Below are 19,116 nucleotides of genomic sequence, written 5' to 3' on the forward strand. Positions count from 1 at the left end.
AATTAAGAGGGAAACCTTTACTCTCTGTCCGTTTGTCTCTTTCTCTCGTCAGTTGGCCAACTTTTTTATATATATATATATAAACATTAAACATATATATAATACTAATGTGCTGGATAACATGACTCGGGGTCGAGTAGTGGGCGTAGTGGGCGGCCGAAGGGGATTGCCACAACAACAACATTTTTTTTTTTAATGTTTCCCGCAGAGATCCGTATCGGCGGAGGGGGCTAACAATTTCGGTTGTATAACAGGCACACGATATACTTTTGACAGTTATTGTTGTAACTGCTGTGCGGCGGTGGTAGAACGCGGTGCTGAAGTTTCGGTGCACGGCCGGAAGAGGTGGGAAGCATAAAAAACCAAAGTATGGAAAGGGTTAAGCCCTCGGCCGGTTTTATGGTTTTTTGCGTGTTCTGCCCCGGCCGCCGCCTCCGAGATAAAGCCAAACGTCATTATTGTAGTTATAGCACATTCCAGCACTTTACTGCCAAGGGCGCGTTCGTGTAGTGTTAACCAACTCAGACGACAACCGCCATCGCGGTATTTGCGATCCAGATACTTTATGACATTTGTCAAAAGCGACAGTTGCACCTAAGTTAATTTATTCATTCGTGTTATAACGGGCCATCAAACTCTTCGAAGAAATTATATTTGAAAAAGCCACAAAAGGACCACAATGAAACGGGGTCGCCTTATCGTCATTCATTTAACATGTGACATTTTATTTGTATATAAGTAATACATCAAGTGTCAAACATACAATATATGCGAACATTTTCATTAGGCTCTACTGTGATAAGTATAAGTTTTGGAATGGGTTTGAGTTCGATGCACGTACAATAGTCGCTTCAACTCTCAAACTCAAAAAAGTATTAATTCGAATGGAAGGATCCATTATCTTTTTCTGCCATTACGTTGATCCCGTCGCCAAATATTTACACTCATTTATAGCTGGCCGTTATAACCCTTTACTGTCGAGTCTTAAAACTAACTATTTTACGTACCATATAATATATTAAGAAGAGTAAAATCGATACCGGCTTTGCTTCTTAGTGAAGCCATAACGAAGGTGGCGTTAACTCTACCGTACTGAGGTACTAATTTCCCAAAAGTTACTCCGCCCCCGTGCCCAGTGTATTTTAATTCCTCGTTAATAATAATAATCATGGAATTATATAACTTTGCGCTTACATTTTAAAGATTTTCCTAAAGTCAATTGAATTAATCCGATTTTAATTACGGTTGCTAACGATTTATATCTTTCGGGACGTTAAGACCGCCAGTATAGTTTTTATTTATTTCGAGCAAAACGGCATTGAGATTTTTATTAATAGCCCTGTGTACGATAAAAACTCTATAAACTTTCGGGGGGGAGGGCAATTATTTAACGCCAATCTTTGTTTTATCATAAACTTAAACTTCTGACGCACAACAATGTAATAATATGTCGGACTGAGCGCTGTGTACAATGTTATACGTGTGTGTGTTTTTCCGGGTAACTGCGTTTGCGGCTAATATACACACCGAAATATCATCATTGCACAATAATAGTAATAATATTAATAATAACGTTGTTGTTAACCTCGTTCTAACCGGTCACTCTGCTACCCTTTTGTTTCACGTGCTAATTATAATGATATTCCTCGTCGTGTACAGCATGTTCAAACATACCCGATACTCGTCTGTCTGTTTCGAAGGGACGTCCGGCGGTAGTAGTTGTGACCCCAGAATATGCTCCATACACCGTTTAGTAGAGCTCGAACAACTGTAACGTCGGGGTATCAGCTACGATGTTGTTGGAAAAAAAAAATATATATCTATATGTATATAAATATACATATAGCTGTATATGAGATTCCGTTGGCGGCATTTGCTGCTAGTTAATACAGCATGAGTTCGAGTAGTATCAGGAAATAGCGTGTTGCTAAATAATTTAATGTGTATATTATAGAATTTCCGAGGCCTCGGAAATTATTATGCACTCGGTGCACGTCATTATCGAACAGCTCTATCGTCACAGCAATGATTCCTTTTGTGTAAAAGTCGTAGCGGTTTTATTTTCATTTAATGTACTTGCATTTAAAAAAAATTATAATTGTGTAGACATTGTATTAATACTTCAAACGCGTTTTATGTACGAGAAAGCTTTTCATTCTTTCGAGTGTCTATTCATAATTTTATCCGCTATAGTCTTAAACAGTATTTGTATATGGTACTTACAGGCAGTGGGTAAAAAAAAAAACAATAGACCGTTGAAAAACAGGTCCGAAAAACTTTCTTTCAAGTTCGATGCCGTTTTTGTGCTCTTGACCAAAGAGAAAACGCCTGTTACACGAGTGCGTATGACTTAAAAGGCGATTTTTTCAACATTTCCCGTCGCTATACCTTATTATACTTTTGAATAATAACGTGTCACATTTTATACAAAATCGTTGACACGAATTGTCGGTACACAGTGAATTGATAGGCCAAAACCTTTTTGGTTTACTCTATAAAAAATCTTACACTTCTCACCTTGCCATTTATCGTAGAATTGTTAAAAAATCAAAGAGCTAAATATTTCTTCCGTCGTGGTTAAAATAGATAAATTATTCTCCACGCTGAATGCACTTAATCCGCATGAATTTTAATAGAAAAAAAAATAACACTTACTTGTGTAATTTTTACACTCCAGTTTTCATGTCACAACTGATGTCGTACAAAGATCAGGGATCAGGTCATGAAAATCCTAAAAAAAACTGTACTTTAATATTGTTCTTTTAACATATATGTGAACAAATTGCTTTATCTAACACATTTCAAACTTAAATTAAAAAAAAAATTATTGTTTATATTAGTTCTTAAAATAATGCCTAATTGTAGAACCCGTACAATTAAGTCTCAAATAGTTTTACATTAGGGATAAATAGAATTTATTGTTGAAAATTGGCTAAAACCCCGGTGGACTAGAACATAATAACTTACATATATCCTTTAGTTCTTATCAGTCTTTAACTGATAATTTATTATCATGTGTAAATTTTAATATAGTAAAAGTAACTGTAATGATTATGAATACTACAGTTTTATAATATGTCATTAAAATATTGAACTGATGAATATGATAATGTTTTGGTTGTTATAGAATTGTACCTTAGTGTTAAAAGAGTCTGAGTTTTTACTTTGCATGATGCTGTGTTAAGAGGACGTCACACCCGTTATTTTCTTCAAAAAACCCGCCTTGCGCTGATTATTTTTACGAAGGCTGTAATCAAAACTAAGAAACCAAATTTTCACATAATATAGACAACAATATTGTCTGTGCTCCACCATGGCATTTTTTTAATATTTCAACCAGTTAATGAATAATTAATTAATTAAGAAAGGGCTTTTTTGACTTTTGTAAAAATTAGGTATATCGAAAAATACGGATGCTGGAGCATAATTTTGTCATTTATAATATCTTGTATATATTTCTTTCCTTAAATATTCATGAAGCCTCAGAAAAATGAATCCGCGTAAAACTGTTTTTATGGGAAAAAATTGTAATTTATCCTATAGAAATGACCGTGATAGTATGACAAAAAAAATGACAATCAGCAAAGTATCCTCATTACTGTATTAATAAGTATACATTATAGTTCAAACTCTAAATTAAGATTTTTCGAAAAATTGTCTTATCTTTACTCCTTAGAAATGGCCTGGGTAGTGTCCTCTTAATAATGTTTATAATATTTATCTTAGCTTTTTTAATATTTTTCGTCAAAGCTACAAAATATGTAAATATTTGGTGGTCTAACATATTTTTTTTGTCAAACATTTACATTCGCCACTTTAAACCCAATGTACAATTCAACTATATATATATTAAATGGGTCGTACATTTTTTTTTAAAATCTGGACTATGATTTAATGAATATTTTTGACGGACGGGAGAGCTTTTCTTTTATGATGATATTATTTTGTTCGGAAGGAAGTGGCTTTATTTTTTTGTTTTTTCCCTGAGTTTAACACCGATGTAGTGTGTAGTGTGTACACGCTATTGCGAGGGGAGTCGGAGAAGGAAAGTTTGTTAATTTCTCAGCTAGAATCTCCTCGGTCGGTAAGAACGAAATGACGAAGAGGTCTGGGGTGGGGGGTTTCCTGTGTATTCCGGATGAGTGATAGTGGCGGCGGGCGCGCGAGGAAAGAGTTTTTACGGTGATGATGACGACGATAGCGGGCATAGTGGAGGGTGGGAGACGGGCGTGGACGGATGAAAAGGAGGCGCGCAAGGAGTAAATTAAAGTTAACGCGGGTTTTCAATTAAACAATATCCCGGGTTTTTCTACTGTTACGTTGAGCGCGAAAAGTTCGCATTTTCCAACATACCTCTACCTATCGTGTACAATCGGCTGGTGCATCCTCTCCGGTGTCACGGTCCATCGACACACCCGTTGTCCATGGTCGCATCTTCTCCCCTTGTCCTGTGCTGTGCTGTAAATGCGGCGCGTTGTAATGACTACGACGACGAACGCACCCCTCTCGCGACACACGTCCAAGGGTAGCGGCGTGAAAGAGTCGCGTTCGAGTGGCCCGTGACAAACGGAAACGAAGCTGTTACACAATCGCTCGTTAATATCGATTGGCCGTCGTCCCAGCGCGTTTGCAAAACGTGTCCCTAAATAAAGTCGTCCATTCCCAGGTATTCCGTCCTGTTTAATATGTATATTTCATTCTTTACACCTCGTTTGTTATAACAATAAACAAAATTGACGTTTTAGTTTTAATTACAATTACAATTGGTATTTTACTTTAAATAAATCTTGATCCGCGAGACATCACATAGTTGCGACTTATATCATAAACTTGTATGATATATAATAACAAATACTAGTATACTGAATAATGATGACGGAGCATAGTAGGGTCGGAGGAATCTTTCGTATAAATGCTTCGATGCGAATCTATAGATGACAAAGTATACTTATAAATAAGGTTTATTGTTGCAATCAAATTATAGTATAATTATTAACATTACAGTTTAATTGTATTTTTAATATTATGGTAAATACGAGTAGAGTTTATCACCTGTCTATCCTAATAATTCATTTCCGTTGTTACTAATAGACAATATCGTAATTAACAGTATAACGAAAATATTTTCCAGATATCTTGTTAACTGTCGATGATTCATTCACAAATACCATAGACATTTAATAGGTCAATGAGTAATTGTTTCCTGTATAATTTGGTTTCCCTTAAAAAAAAAAAAAAATGTTTCACCACATAATTTAGAAAATATTCTAAAGTATATCATCGCCTCATCCTAGATCTGCATTCGGTCTAATTTTTAGACCTTTTAGTCCCAAAACCATTTTTTAATTAGTTTAATAAATTAAAAGTTCCCATCTTGTAAGGGAAAAGGTTTATGCTGAACTCTTTCTTTGCTAAATAACATTTGCAATTTAAGTTTTCTCGTCAGTTAGCATATTTCTGATCTGTATTAGAGTTTAGGATTATGATTTTAGTTTTAAGTAAAAACTTAATAAAGAAACTAAATTCATTTTTAATTATAAAATATCAACTTTATCAAGAAGGTATATAAGCCAACGTCAAACTAAAAAATTGTTTTTTAACAGCTATTAGTTCTGAAATTTGGTCCTTTTGAATATTGCGTGTTATTCCCTCAGTGTATAAGTATATTGTGTTGGCTTCCGATTTGTACGAGGTAAAGCGAATAAGGACAAGTTTATTAAACTTCAAATTAATTATGTTTTTCGTTACCATTATTTTCCAACCGACAATATTATGTTTATTATTATTATTGTCTCGCATGCTCTTTGCCCGTTGTACAAGTCTTGTTTTTATCATCGACACACCTTAGGACTCAGCCGCCTTGTGTCGTCTTGTTATAGGCGTTCCTGATAGACGGTTAGGCGGTGATGCGAAAAGAGGATTTATAAAGTACTAGTATATTATATATATGTATGTACAGATTTCGGACGGCGATAAAACTACTAGGAGCTTTTGTGTCGCTGACGGGGCGGCAAAAAAAAAAACAACCCATGTAATTTACCAACAGCGTCCGGTCGAGAAAATCTTGCACACGATGTATATGCGTGCACGTTGTATAGATATAAAAGAAAGATGGAAGGGAAAGAAAGTCGACGCGTTACAAATTAGTCGGAGGGCGATCCTCTCCGATGATAAACAGCGAACGGGATGAGTATAGGAAAGAAGGCAAAAAAAAAAAGAAAAGAAAAACAAACACCGCGGTAGTGTTACTGTTATACAGCTGTTCTTCGGAGTTTTTAAAGTGGTTCGCAAGCTGACACTTAACCGTGCCCTCCCCAGGTAACCTGCTGTCGTAGAGCGACAGACAAATAGCACCGTAGGGGTAGTGGTGTGTGTATACCTATATGTATATGCACGAACACAAGCAACAAACATAAAGTGACCGATAAAGCTTTTCTCCTGGTTAATTGAACATCATTGTCGTGCGCCGGCTATAAATCCGCAAAACAATATTGCTCTTCTTTAAAACTAATTTTGTTTATATAATATAACGGCCAGTAATTATTGATTTCGTCTTGTCGGTTCACAATAATATTGTCTTAACGTTAACTGTCCGTTTGTATTTTTCACTGTTGGTCCGTTTCAAAATCGGAATTAGGTACCTATTGTTTTAGTTTTCGAGAGAAATCATAAAAAAAACGTTTTTTTAAATCAAATTGGTTTTTATTGTTTTACAGGACTTGATGTAGTTTTTTTTTGTGATTAAATAAGTTTACAAAGAAACGTTATTGGATTTGTGTGCGACTGTGATACTGAACATCATGATTTCTTCAACTGTTCTTGAAAATATATATATTATATTTTCCATCTCAACTCTCTCCAAGTTGAATTTTTTATTTATTTATCGAGTGCCATGGTGGTTTTTTTACTGTGCTTTTTATGTAATTTTTTCATTTGTTTGATGTAAACAATAATTCAATTGTTTTATTTTACAGTCTGACACAAACCCAAGTTGTTTTGCTCCAGATAATTGTTTATGAAAATTACAGTATCAATCTCGTATGAAATAATGCACGTCTATGTCTTATGCATATTATATAGATGTATGTATGAGAAATCGCGTTGGAAATTGAGTACAGAGAAAACCACTTAAAGCAATGATGTGTAAATAAATAATACGACGTCGTTTGAATGGATTGGTTGTCTATCAAAATGCAATGAGTGAAAAACGAGAGAAATGCGCGTCGGTCAGGGCAAATTAAAAATAATTATTTCACCTGTCAAGCGGTTGACAAGTAACGAATTCGTTGTCAACGGTAAATAGGTGAAGGGTCGGCGGTTATAGTCAGGTATTTGTGCGCTAATAACTTTAGCGCCAAAATTTCAATTATTTGTTACTTTACAGTCTTGCGGCCTGTATGGGCTTTTCCATCAATGACGATGAATTCTTGTATTATTATTATCATCCAGAATTTTTTAGTTCTAGTCAAAAGTAAACTTTGTTTCTAATCAAACGTTTAACTTGTTTACACGCAATACAACGGTGGTTTTATGCAAATAATTTATTTTTGTATAAAAAAAAATATATATTACAATAATAATATCTTTCAATCGTTGGTCGCCTGGCAAACGTTTAAACGACTGTGTTTTTGTTTTTACATAGATTATTAAAAAAAAGTATCCTTTTGTTTAATACTATGTTTTCGCTGTACCTTTTTCTACAAAAAGTGTGCATGTTTTATTTACAATTATTATTATTATTATTTAGATGCGCTACAGATAATGGCATTCGGCCATTGGCTTTGTTTTTTACGCGTCATTGGTGGAATTTAGTCTTATTTTCCTATCAAAGGTAGTAATGGTGGCGTGTGTTTTTGTTTTCCAATTAGCTCGGTAATTAAGCAGACGCTAAACGAATCCCCTCTCGGTCTATCAATATTTAATTACATTCTACACCAATATAAAACGACCCTCGACGGTTTAAAAGCGTTCGAATGCCATTAATTATGGATCTGGCTTCCGTGCATATACTAACAACAGTTCGGCTATTGATAATAGTCATATTATTTAATATTTACTAGTTGATTACCACGCATAGATAATATTAGAAACTAGATAGTGTGTATATTGTCCTTTTTACGCGGACTCGGCAACAATAGCTCACTATATCATATTTGCTATTCAGCCATCTACTAAAATACATTTTTAAATCCCTTTAAAACATGTGGTCTGTGTGCAATGTTAAAAGTACCGAGATGACGGTATGTTGTGCTAAACGTACATTAGGGTTGATAATGGCGTAACGTTTTTTCTTCTTAAAGATGGGGGTCAAGGAGTAAAGACCGGGCAAAGGTTAAATAACAGACGAGATTTTCTTTTCTCGGCGGGTATTAAATCATTCGCTTTCTCCAGTGGGTAGTCTCGTCGTATCCCAAACACTATATTATCTTCGGCCAATAGAATATTCATTGAGGCCAAACAAACTGACACTACACTTGGATTATCGGATTTCCAAAAGGAGGGTTTAACCCTTGATCGACTATGGAAAGCTCCTGAAACGTTTTGATCTCAGAAAAGGGATGTCGTCAGTTCATCGCCTCTACCGCATTGTATGATTGGGTCGGTATCAAATTGATTCTCTCGAATAAAGTGAAACTCGAAACGTTTGTATTCTAGTCGAGGAGTAAATTATGCTTGACATTCAAATGGAATAATTACCGTTATGTACACACATAATCACTGGTTTGGCATAGAATAAGTCTTTAGAATTGGATCTTTTGTTAAGTCTGAAACGAAAATATCTCGTTAAATTGCATTGTGAAGTATTATTCCTAAAAGTAAATAAATAAGTGATGGATTTTTTTTTATAGATAAGTGGAATATTTAATAGTTTAAGATAAAAATATAAGTTAAATTTACATGTATAGGTAACCTAAGTTAGTTTTCAAGTGCAATTTTTTTTTTATAATTTTATAGTCAATATAGTAATTTGTCCAAATACGTACTTTGTGCAGTGTGCGCGCCTTGAACATAATGTAATTATGAAGATAGTTATGTAGTAGTTATTTTATTTATACTACATATGGTTAGGTAAAATATTTATTTTCGTTTGATATCCATTAGATTATTCGGTACCCTTCTGGTTACAAAAGAAGGCCTATTAATTCCCCCTTCCGGTTAGCCTGGTTTTATATAACATATCTGTTAATTAATTCCGCCACGTCGGTCGAGTTTTTAATAATATATACAAAATATTTATTCATAAAAATAGTATACATATTTATAAAGGGATGCCAGACGTGTACTATTGTTTTTATTGCTGTCAAACGGCAGGAAAATGGTGGTATTAAAGACTGATGCTCCGTAAGGATTGTGTACACGGCTGAGGATTTTAACAAACGCTTTTTACAATTTAAATTAGATACCTTTTTCCGGCTGTTAAGCGCCGTGCTGGAGAAAGAGGACACAGTGTCAAATACAACCCTTTTGGGGTTTTGTTAAAAGCAACTCTTAGCAAACGATAAAAACCACGTAAAATGTATTTCGTCCATTATTGAAAGAAAAAAACAGGAATTTTTATGACTAAAAGTACATCTAAAAGCTTTCGCTTGGTCGACCAACATTTTTCTTTTCCGTCGACGAATACTTAATGTATTACAAAACGTAGATTTTTTTTGGGCATTATCTCCCGGTTTCCGACGAACTACAAGTGTTGTTTTACCTAATTTTACAGGCGCCAACTTCTCATCGTTCATCCAATATTTAACACGTGAGTATGCTATTATATGCTAGTAAAACTTAACTACCATCGCTGCTAATAACAACGGCGATTGGTGTTTTGTCGGTGTAACAAAAATAAATACATGAAAAAAGACAATGGCCTCAAGAAGCAACAGTTCGCGTCCATTAATATTCATCGTTCCTTCCAGCTATGAATTATCCAAAGAGAAGTCGCCTAAAACGAATTTATGTTGACGGTTGGCAAGAGAAAAATATATTGTGTTTGTATATCAAACATTTCGACTTGTCTCGGCGCGATATAATAATAACGTCGAGAGGAAACTTTCTTATAACTTACCTAGCGAACAACTCGAAGGGTCTGAAAACTGTATAAATGTTTAAACGGATTCAGAATGTCCGAAATATCATTTCCCTACTGTCTCTTTTTTTTTTTTTGGCATGCATTTTTAAAACCGAGTTAGACGTTGCTTCATACACTTTTAGCTTATTCTAAACCCTGAACTGAGCGCGAGACGGCCTGTGTAGTGATCCCTCTGGCTGCGTAATACGGTTTTAATACGAGTCCGGCATGATGGACTTAACGTGTGCGACCGACCCTAATGTACAAAGTTTTTAAGTCTTAAAAGTACAACGTTTTGTCGTCCATCACCGACACGTGGTATTTATGTTATAAACGTAGGTAATCGTGGTGTCTGGACACGGGACAATCTGGTGGGCCCATTTGCCCACAGTAATCATGTACACGCGGATGGTCGATGGCATGGGTTAGTGGATTCGACCCAACACTAAGCGTCATTTACAGAGGGGTTTTTTCAAAATGAAAAACGCGCTTATGGAAATGTGATGTGTATGCGTAGGGTTGTGCTTCAATGCACAACGGATGACTTCCAGTGTGTGACCCTTCGACGTTTGTTTGCCGATTGATAGGTCACCAGATGCATTAAAGCCGTGTAGGTTCAAGTTTACATCTGGTTAAAATTATTAACATATGCGAATAACCATTGAAAATCAGTGAACTCAACGGACTTTGGTAAGTCAAGCTAACGTTTCTAAAAAGCTTTAGTGAAAATATTTTTATTGGCTTCGCAGTTTTCTTGACGAACATCTCGGATAATGTGTACGCAACTGAAAATCATATTAATTTAACTTCCGTTTTGTAGTCTTTGTAATTAAATTTAATGACAATGTCATCCGGTGTAGTCGGTCTTGGTCTGATAAAAAATGTTTATTGTATAGGAACTAAAAAAAATGAACATAAAGCAATGTGGACTGTAGTGTTCTAGCCACATCGCATACCTGATCGTAATCGATTCATATCCATCACGGTCTGCAGACATTTTTTGTTCGTCCTCTGCGGACAAACATGTATAAAATGTTTTATTTCAATATATTCTGAAAGTTTGTTGGTTAGTAATATGGTCGAATGTTGTCCACAGAACCTCCGACGTTGACGGTTAAGCCCAGGTCGCAGACAGTCAAGAGCAACGGCGTGGCATCGTTCTACTGCGGCGCTAAGGGTGACCCTCGGCCTACTATCCAATGGCGGAAAAACAACAAAAAAGTATCAGAATCACTCAACCGGTACGATATCGTGGACAAGGTGATCGGCAGCAGTGAGACCGGTTCAGTTTTGAGGATCGACCCAACCCGAACGCCACGGGATAATGCTGTATACGAATGTTTTGCTGAGAATGGAGTGGGTGACGCAGTCAGTGCTAACGCCAAACTCGAAGTGTACGACGGTAAGTAATACATTTTTTTGTGTGTATTTAAGTTGTAAAAATGATGTAGATTATGTTATCAAGTGTCAATGGTCAATTGCTAAAACAGATTTTCTTTCATGCTTTTGTCACGAATCTATATCATTATGATGCCAAATCTCCGACTTGTTAACTCAGGGACGGCTGGTGGAGAGAATTAGGTAACAAAAGTGAACATCGAAAAATTGAGGTAAAAAGAAGGATTTTCATGGAACTTTAATAATTCAATTACATATGGAAGGAGTGAGGAAAACCCCTTTAATGACTTAACAGGTCAAAGTACCAAATGATAGGAATAAGAAATCATAATATGGTTTATACTTTTATGATTTGACGATTATATGACATGTATGATATTATTATGATAACTTGGTCATGAACTAAACCAGTTCAGCAAAATTGCATTTCGTGAAACTTAGGTAAGATAAAAAAAACTAAAGCCAACTCTGAGCATGGAACATTACCCTGTATTAGCAATATTTTGACTGCATTCTATGAGAAAGCTGTTCCAGATCGCTTTAAACAGACGGGATATGTGTGTAGTTTACGTAATATTTAAAAAAGCAATCTAGTATAGGTACTATCACTGTTGTTTTTTAATTGTTCAAATTAATATTGACGAACTCGGGTTATGATTATGACTACGACGCTATCTATTACTTGTTTCACAAATTTCGCATTGATTTCTGGTTCTTCCGAGTACTTTTATACTTTACATAGTGACGTTCTGTACAAGTTACTACAATTCGTATACTTCACATGGTTTTTATTTGTATTATCCGTAAGATTTAACGCGTTTAACAGTTTACTTCTTTGAGCATCATCAGTTTCTGCTGCCAAATATTTGGTGTGTTTTTGCATCGCCTCCCGTTTGTCTATAAATGCTGCTCGGTCTCGTATGAGAAATGTAACGCGTCCGCGTCCGACTGAGCGATGTTAATATTCGAAGTTAATCATGTAGAAGTTTACAATAATATAAAATTCCTTTTACTCGATTTACCGGAAGCTCACTATTTCTGCGTCAGAAAACGCATTCGCTCCATCCTCCTCGCCGGTAACAACGCTGGAACCGACTTGTGTATTTATCTTGCATAACGTCAACGGCATGATGGCGTTCGGAGGAATTCGTATGGTTTTTTTGCTTTCCATTCTTCTCGTTTTCATTTTTGGCTCGCTCGGCTTGATAACATCTCCACCCCTATCCCTTACATCTATGATTCATCGGTTTGTCACACGGAGCGGCGGCGGTAATATATTATTTGTTGCCTACCTACGCACAGGACACTTCACAGCGAATCTATTCTTCCTGTACAATGCAACCACTCTCTATTTCCTTTAAAGCTAACCCAGGCGTTTAATTGAATTCCACTGGCGAACACTATAAAATTCGTCCCCGACCAGACACCATCAATGTATTTTTTTCTATGTATCTATATATAATATAATATTAATAATATGGATAACGCGTTTGTGTTCGGACCCAAGGGTCCAAACACCCTTCAAAATCGTATCTAGGACTTCTCTTGTAATAACAAAAATATCATCATTATCAAACTTAACGGGTCTTTAAAGCCCGACGATGCCATCATGAGATGATGGTTTCTAGACGGATTCGCTGTCCGGGACGGGTCAGTCCGTCGCCGGAGAGGGGGATGGCCGTTCCTTTTCACCGGACGATTGCTCGCCCGGCAAAAGGAGCGCCTGTGACCGAGTGTCGAACCAGAGACAGTAAGCGCAAACACATTGCCTCCTTACCAAGTGGGTACTCCTCCCATTATAATAATGAATAATATTAAAAATAACAATAATAATGATAATAATTATTTGATTATTCTGTCACAATAATATCTATTTATATTGTATTTCAATTAAACAGAAAGACATCAGCCTTAAAATCAACCGGCTCATTTTGATTTGCTTTGTTGCCCGGCGGTGCGTTGAAGTCCGATCCTACTTAGACCAAAGCCTTCCAGTACATCTTGAGTCTGGCTACCTTTTTATGAAAGGACTGTAAAGTGGGTTTTATGTCGGTATATTTTCTCTGTAATTCATTTTTACAAGTAATATAATTTCTTTAGCTTCGTACTTACTAAATTTATCTCAAGTCTATATATTTGACTCACATTTTCTCACACTAATATCACTGCGAAAATCAATGTTTTTGAACCCTTATTTTGTCATCGCGTGTGAAGTTAGAATAGGGATGAGATGAATTGGACGATTTATATGTTATGTTGATTTTGCTAGCAACAGTCGTGTTAAGGGAATTAAAAACTGGCTGTTTTTTCATGCTGAAAGGATCTATTTTTCATTCCAACGGTACTGATCGATTTAATTCCGCGATAAAGATTTTTGAGGCAAGTTTGGATTTCTTATCTTGTGTTCTTTGATCCTATGAACAACTTTTTACAAATGTAGACCTACACTTATCAAAATTTGACTATAAAAATGTAAAAATGTACAAATATTCACAACATATATTATTACGCTTCTTCAGATAAATAAATGGAAAAAGTTGTTCGTAGGATCCAAAGTAAACATATTAAGACGTTCAATACAGTTTTCACTAGGTATCAAAATTGAATCATGGTTATCGATCGTTAATGGAATGAAGTTTGAAATTTTTTTATCAAACTTTCGCCATAACTCAAAGAAAAAAAAATTTAAAAAGTTTTATAACTAGAAATAAATAATATTTGTTCACCTTAAAATCAGTCGGCATATTTAACAGATACTAGATAGATTTTTGTTAAATACTGTCTATTTTTGCCCCTTAATAAGTAGCTCATTTGAATTTCCTTAAGTTGTGATAATATTGAATGTGTGCCTTTAATGGGCGCATTTTTACTAGACTTCAGAGGTTGTTCCGCGGAAGTTAGATGGTTTGTAAGTATAAAAACAGTGGCTATAATAATTATTTAAAATAGTTGAATTTTACTTTGAGAAGATGAGAGGTTAGATAGATTTTTGTCCAGTTAACGCGTGCCGCCGTATGGTTTCTCAAAAGCGCTTATGCGGTTGACTTTCCGAGTGTGCAAACTTTTTTCCTTATAACCGACGACCTTCTCTGGTCCTGACCCCCTCCCTTCTTTTTCGCACTTAGCTGGAAAAAAAGTTGCCGGCCATTAGAGGTGTATAACAACAAATCACATTAAAAACCGGCCAGATGCGTCGGTAACGGTAGACCGGTGCCGAGGGGGCGAAGGGTAAAAATGGCGAAGAAAATGGAAATTAATGGGAGAAAGTTAAAAGACCGCGGCGACGACCTAACGGTAATTTTTCCAGCACACAGAAAAACTTGCGTGGAGATGACGCCGCTTTTTTCTTCCTTCTCCGCCGCTTCGTCCCCTTTCCGTAATTTTTGGTGGTTTACTGTTATTATAAAGTTTACACGCCCGGGGGTTGATTGATACTGTGCAAGCTGCCCGCGATAAGGGAGGTGACGCCATCGTTTATCACACACCAAAAGCCAAAACCAACGTTAATGTCAATTAATTCGCTAATTCTCTCTGTCGCCCCCTAACCGATACTTAATTGCATATATATCATGTATAATGTATATATATTTGTAGACCCTGTACCGCGTTTAGTAGTTTTGTGGCACGGCTTACCCGTGGTACCGTAGTAGGGTCGGAGAAGTACACGAGCGGGTCGAGAATAGACTTCGAAACGATTACCTCGTTGTACACCGGTAACGCAATTAGTGTGGCTTGACCGGCTCGGGGGACGGCGAATTCCGTGAAATTCAATCCCTCAAATTTTACCTAGTGTATAGTTGCCAGGGCAAAAAAAAAGTAATAATAATAAATGCCATTATTAAGATATAATAATGAACCGTTTCATTGAATTATTAATTTTTATTACCGCTCGCATATTTAATAAACAGAAACGAAAGGGCTTCTCCCTGCGGCCGCCACAGCTGCCCAAGACCATTAAAATAATAAATGTTCCAATAACAATAACGATCAGGTGTGTACACTTTTATGCGAAGCATTAATCTCAAACGCAATTTCGCAAAAACGGTCGTCGTACCTATACTTGCAAGCGAATTCAATAGGTCTAAATATTTTTGGTTTCCAGACGGCAGCGTTTGTTATTGTTAGTGATGGAGGAAGTCCTCTATTTAAACTAACGGAACACGTTATAACAGCCTTAATTAGTCGATCATATTTTTGCGTGTTTATTTTATGATTTCCACGGCGCAGTGAGAATAATATTTTTGATAACGTTTATTTTGTCTAAAACAAAAAAGAACAATCGCTATCGAAGATTTAACTTGCTCCCCCCCCCCCCAAACGGTAGTATTTTTTTCAAAAATTCTAGCACTCTTATAACGTATCTTATGTCGAAAATCAATATTTTTCGTCTAGTACTTGTTGATACTCAATAATCTAAACTATTCAAAATTAATAAATTACCAAAAATGTATACACCGAACTTTAACAGTACGACGTTGTTTATACGCAACAAAAAACATTGGTTGATTATTGTTTATTAACTGTATTTATCGATAAATATACCTAACATGTTAGACACATTTGGTCGTCTTAGTAAGTATATTTTCAAAATACCTGTGGCAATTAATACACATAATTTTCACGTGCGGTTTATTGGTGTGGGTGCGGTGTGTACTATTGTCTTACTAAATAAATAAAAGTGAAAAGATATCAGAAATAAGCTGCCTTTAGCAAGATCAACAATTTTAGGATATAAAATTGTGTCGTTAACTTGGAACTTTGTACCTACTTATTTATAAGCCGACTTTATACCTCGTTAAATAACATTTCCGTAGAAGGATTTACTTCTGATAACTGTTTGCCTTTGACCGTTACCATTATTTGTTCTTTATAAACCAAAATGAGCAAGAAACTTTTTGATCACAACTTTTAAACGTAGATCCCGTAAATAGTGACATATCTATTTATTTTATTTTATTATTATTGTCTACATACAGTAAATGATATCAGTCCGAAAGTATTAGTTATAAGTTATAACTAATATATTATAACTTATAATACATGATAAACTGCTTATAAAGTAATAAAACTTGGAGTTAACCTAACTGAATGAAAAATAATAACTTCTCAGCTTCGCCACAAAACTAGAAAAACCAACACAGTGAGGTCGGAGCATAGTGTGAATTGCTGAAAATATTTATGTCTTGTCTAGGGGAAATAGTTTATCATAATTTTTTGGTTTGTCAACGTAATCGATAGTATTGTATCTAAAAAATATGTATACATATATGTATTATATCTAAATAATATTCTTTAAATATGTAATTTTAAGTTTAAAAAAATGTAAATATTTGTGTTTTTTCGATTTTGAAGGTGTACAATGTTTCAGTTTTTGACTGAATTAAGTAATATTTGGGTATGATTTCTGATCTATAGACTTGATATATAAAGAAATAGGTTTAGCGAATAGGTTCACTGATTATAAAAATGTTTTAGTATTCCAATTGTGCAGTATCAAGTATAATAATAAAGATAGTACTGACGTTTATGCAGGTTAAAGTATATTTTGTGATTTGATCTTTGTAAATAATATATGTATCCTGTCAACACGGATACTTATGTTGTACTCGTATGTGTAATTGCGCGACTGTTTATGTATAAATGTCGATGTGTGTATATTCGAACTAAATATGTTATCCTTAAAATTGAGAACATCAAAGCTTAGGTTAATGAAACGCGGTTGTATCTCTTTCAGTGTGAGTTTTTATGTGTGGATGTGTACATAAGTATAACAAGACAAGCAGAATGGATCGCCTTAAGCGTGCTCCTGAAACTACAGCCCGGAACTTTATATTATATTGGCGCAATTACTATTATCGTTCTGACCGGCCCGGGATGTATACTCTCTTATAGGCAGTTTTGAAACATTGGGCTATTTAGGATTGAGTCCAGCACAGCACATAATATTGAAGCAAACTTTTTTCCCTCCTACCTCTCGTATGCATGCACTACGTCTCTAGTAAAAGTGGTTCACTCGAAAATACTTATGTTTGTATATATATATCGGCTTCAGACTGACTGGCCAAAAAGCTACTTGTATATAAACCGAGGGAAATTTCCGAAATATATCGCCTTTAGGGTCAAGAATAATATACAACTTATCAACCGCAGGTAAACCGCGAGCTTTTGAACCTTTGAGAGACGATGGGGTGTCCCCGCTCGTTCTTGCCCCCGTTTTATATTGTTTTTCTCAGCGGTAAAAATAAATAATACAGTATATTTTTTCCCTCCGAAAGATTAAATAGAAAAAACGACGTCTTGCGTATAACCGGAGAGGAATATATAAAAATTGAATCAGATCCGACAACAACTGCGAGGCAAAAGTAAAACGAAACGGAAATATATAAAAAAAAAATGTACATCATTCCAAAAACACTACTTATACTGCTGTATGTTTGTTTTACATATAATTAAATGGCATGATCGTGCGTATGTCACGATAACAGTAATTACGGTGTAACGTTTACATTTGCCTAAAAAGGTAACCCTTTTCTTATAATATGTATATGTAATGTAATCGTAAAGCGGAGACTGTTACGAACCAATTTGTCGTTGAAAAGTTCACTGAGCTGTGTGACCGTTGTGTGCTGAGTTCTAGTACTTCGCTGGCGGACAGGTGAAGTAGCCGGTAGTGGTGGTGGTGCGAGAGAAAAAAAACTGTTGGTCGTGCGTGTCTGGACTTCCAGACACGACAAAATGTATAATGTATACTTATATAGGCTTCGGCAGTTTTGGGCGGCGCTAAAAGGTTATGGAAACACATATATTACACAGAATATTTCGAATATTATAATTAAACCCGAGAGGTGTTGCTCTAGGCCGCCCATGTTTGATGATAAATTTAATTTTCTCGTGTAGCCGATAACCGACGAATATTGGTATTAACACATTCTCGCCCGCGCAAGTAGGATTAGACATCAAAGTATGTGGCGACGACTTACTATAGCGATTATAGTTATTTATTAAGTATGCGCGTACGCATCAAAAACCGTTCCCATAGTATGTCGCTTGGTTTAGAAAGCGGCCGATAAACGGTTTAGCCTATGTATGTACTGTCAAAGCGTCACAGGGGCTTTTGCGTTATTGCCGAGGGGGTGACTCAATTTAGTTAATACCAAAATAGGATTACGTCAGAATTCAACATCGACGGTCGTACATACACTCAGCTTTTATTATTATGTAGATTACTCGATGGAGTATAAGGTTGGTTGTGTGTGTGTGTGTGTGTTTGCTTTTGTTTCAACCTCCGCCTCCGTAAACCACCTTTGCCGTACATATGGGACTTGTGTGTACGATATAACGTCATTGTATACATTCTATTATTGGGCTGCACTGTACATTGATAAGCTTGGCAGCTTGTTGGCCTGCACCGTTTTCGCCGTACCGCTCCTAGGCATACCCTTTAATAATAATAACGACGACTCCGGCCAACGGTTAATAATAATCCCAAAGGTTTCGATAATAACGGTTCTCCTTATCCTTTCCAATTAAATCACCAACTTAATGTAAATGCCCACATAAAATCATTTTGCGAAAATTCGTGTACCGTGATAATTCGACATGTATGTTATATTATATTGTACATTTATACTTGACATCATAGTAAACGAAACTAATAA

General features: G+C 35.8%; 1 protein-coding gene across 4 annotated transcripts in view; it reads left to right on the forward strand.

Annotated features, from left to right (window-relative positions):
• Positions 1 to 19,116, forward strand: part of LOC126847449 (tyrosine-protein phosphatase Lar) — a 123,010-nt gene that overhangs the window by 40,036 nt on the left and 63,858 nt on the right. For 3 of the 4 annotated variants that reach the window (XM_050587669.1, XM_050587673.1, XM_050587671.1), the window contains exons 4-5: positions 9,713 to 9,748; positions 11,157 to 11,462. In XM_050587669.1, the coding sequence (XP_050443626.1) occupies positions 9,713 to 9,748; positions 11,157 to 11,462 (342 nt within the window). The remainder of the gene's footprint in view (positions 1 to 9,712; positions 9,749 to 11,156; positions 11,463 to 19,116) is intronic. The other variant, XM_050587672.1, reaches the window with a different exon arrangement.

Source organism: Adelges cooleyi, unplaced genomic scaffold (assembly GCF_023614345.1).
Source record: "Adelges cooleyi isolate 19-005CV unplaced genomic scaffold, UGA_ACOO_1.1 ACOO_flye_CR_arks_rails_tigmint_CR_PRNA_108, whole genome shotgun sequence".
Classification (NCBI taxonomy): domain Eukaryota; kingdom Metazoa; phylum Arthropoda; class Insecta; order Hemiptera; family Adelgidae; genus Adelges; species Adelges cooleyi.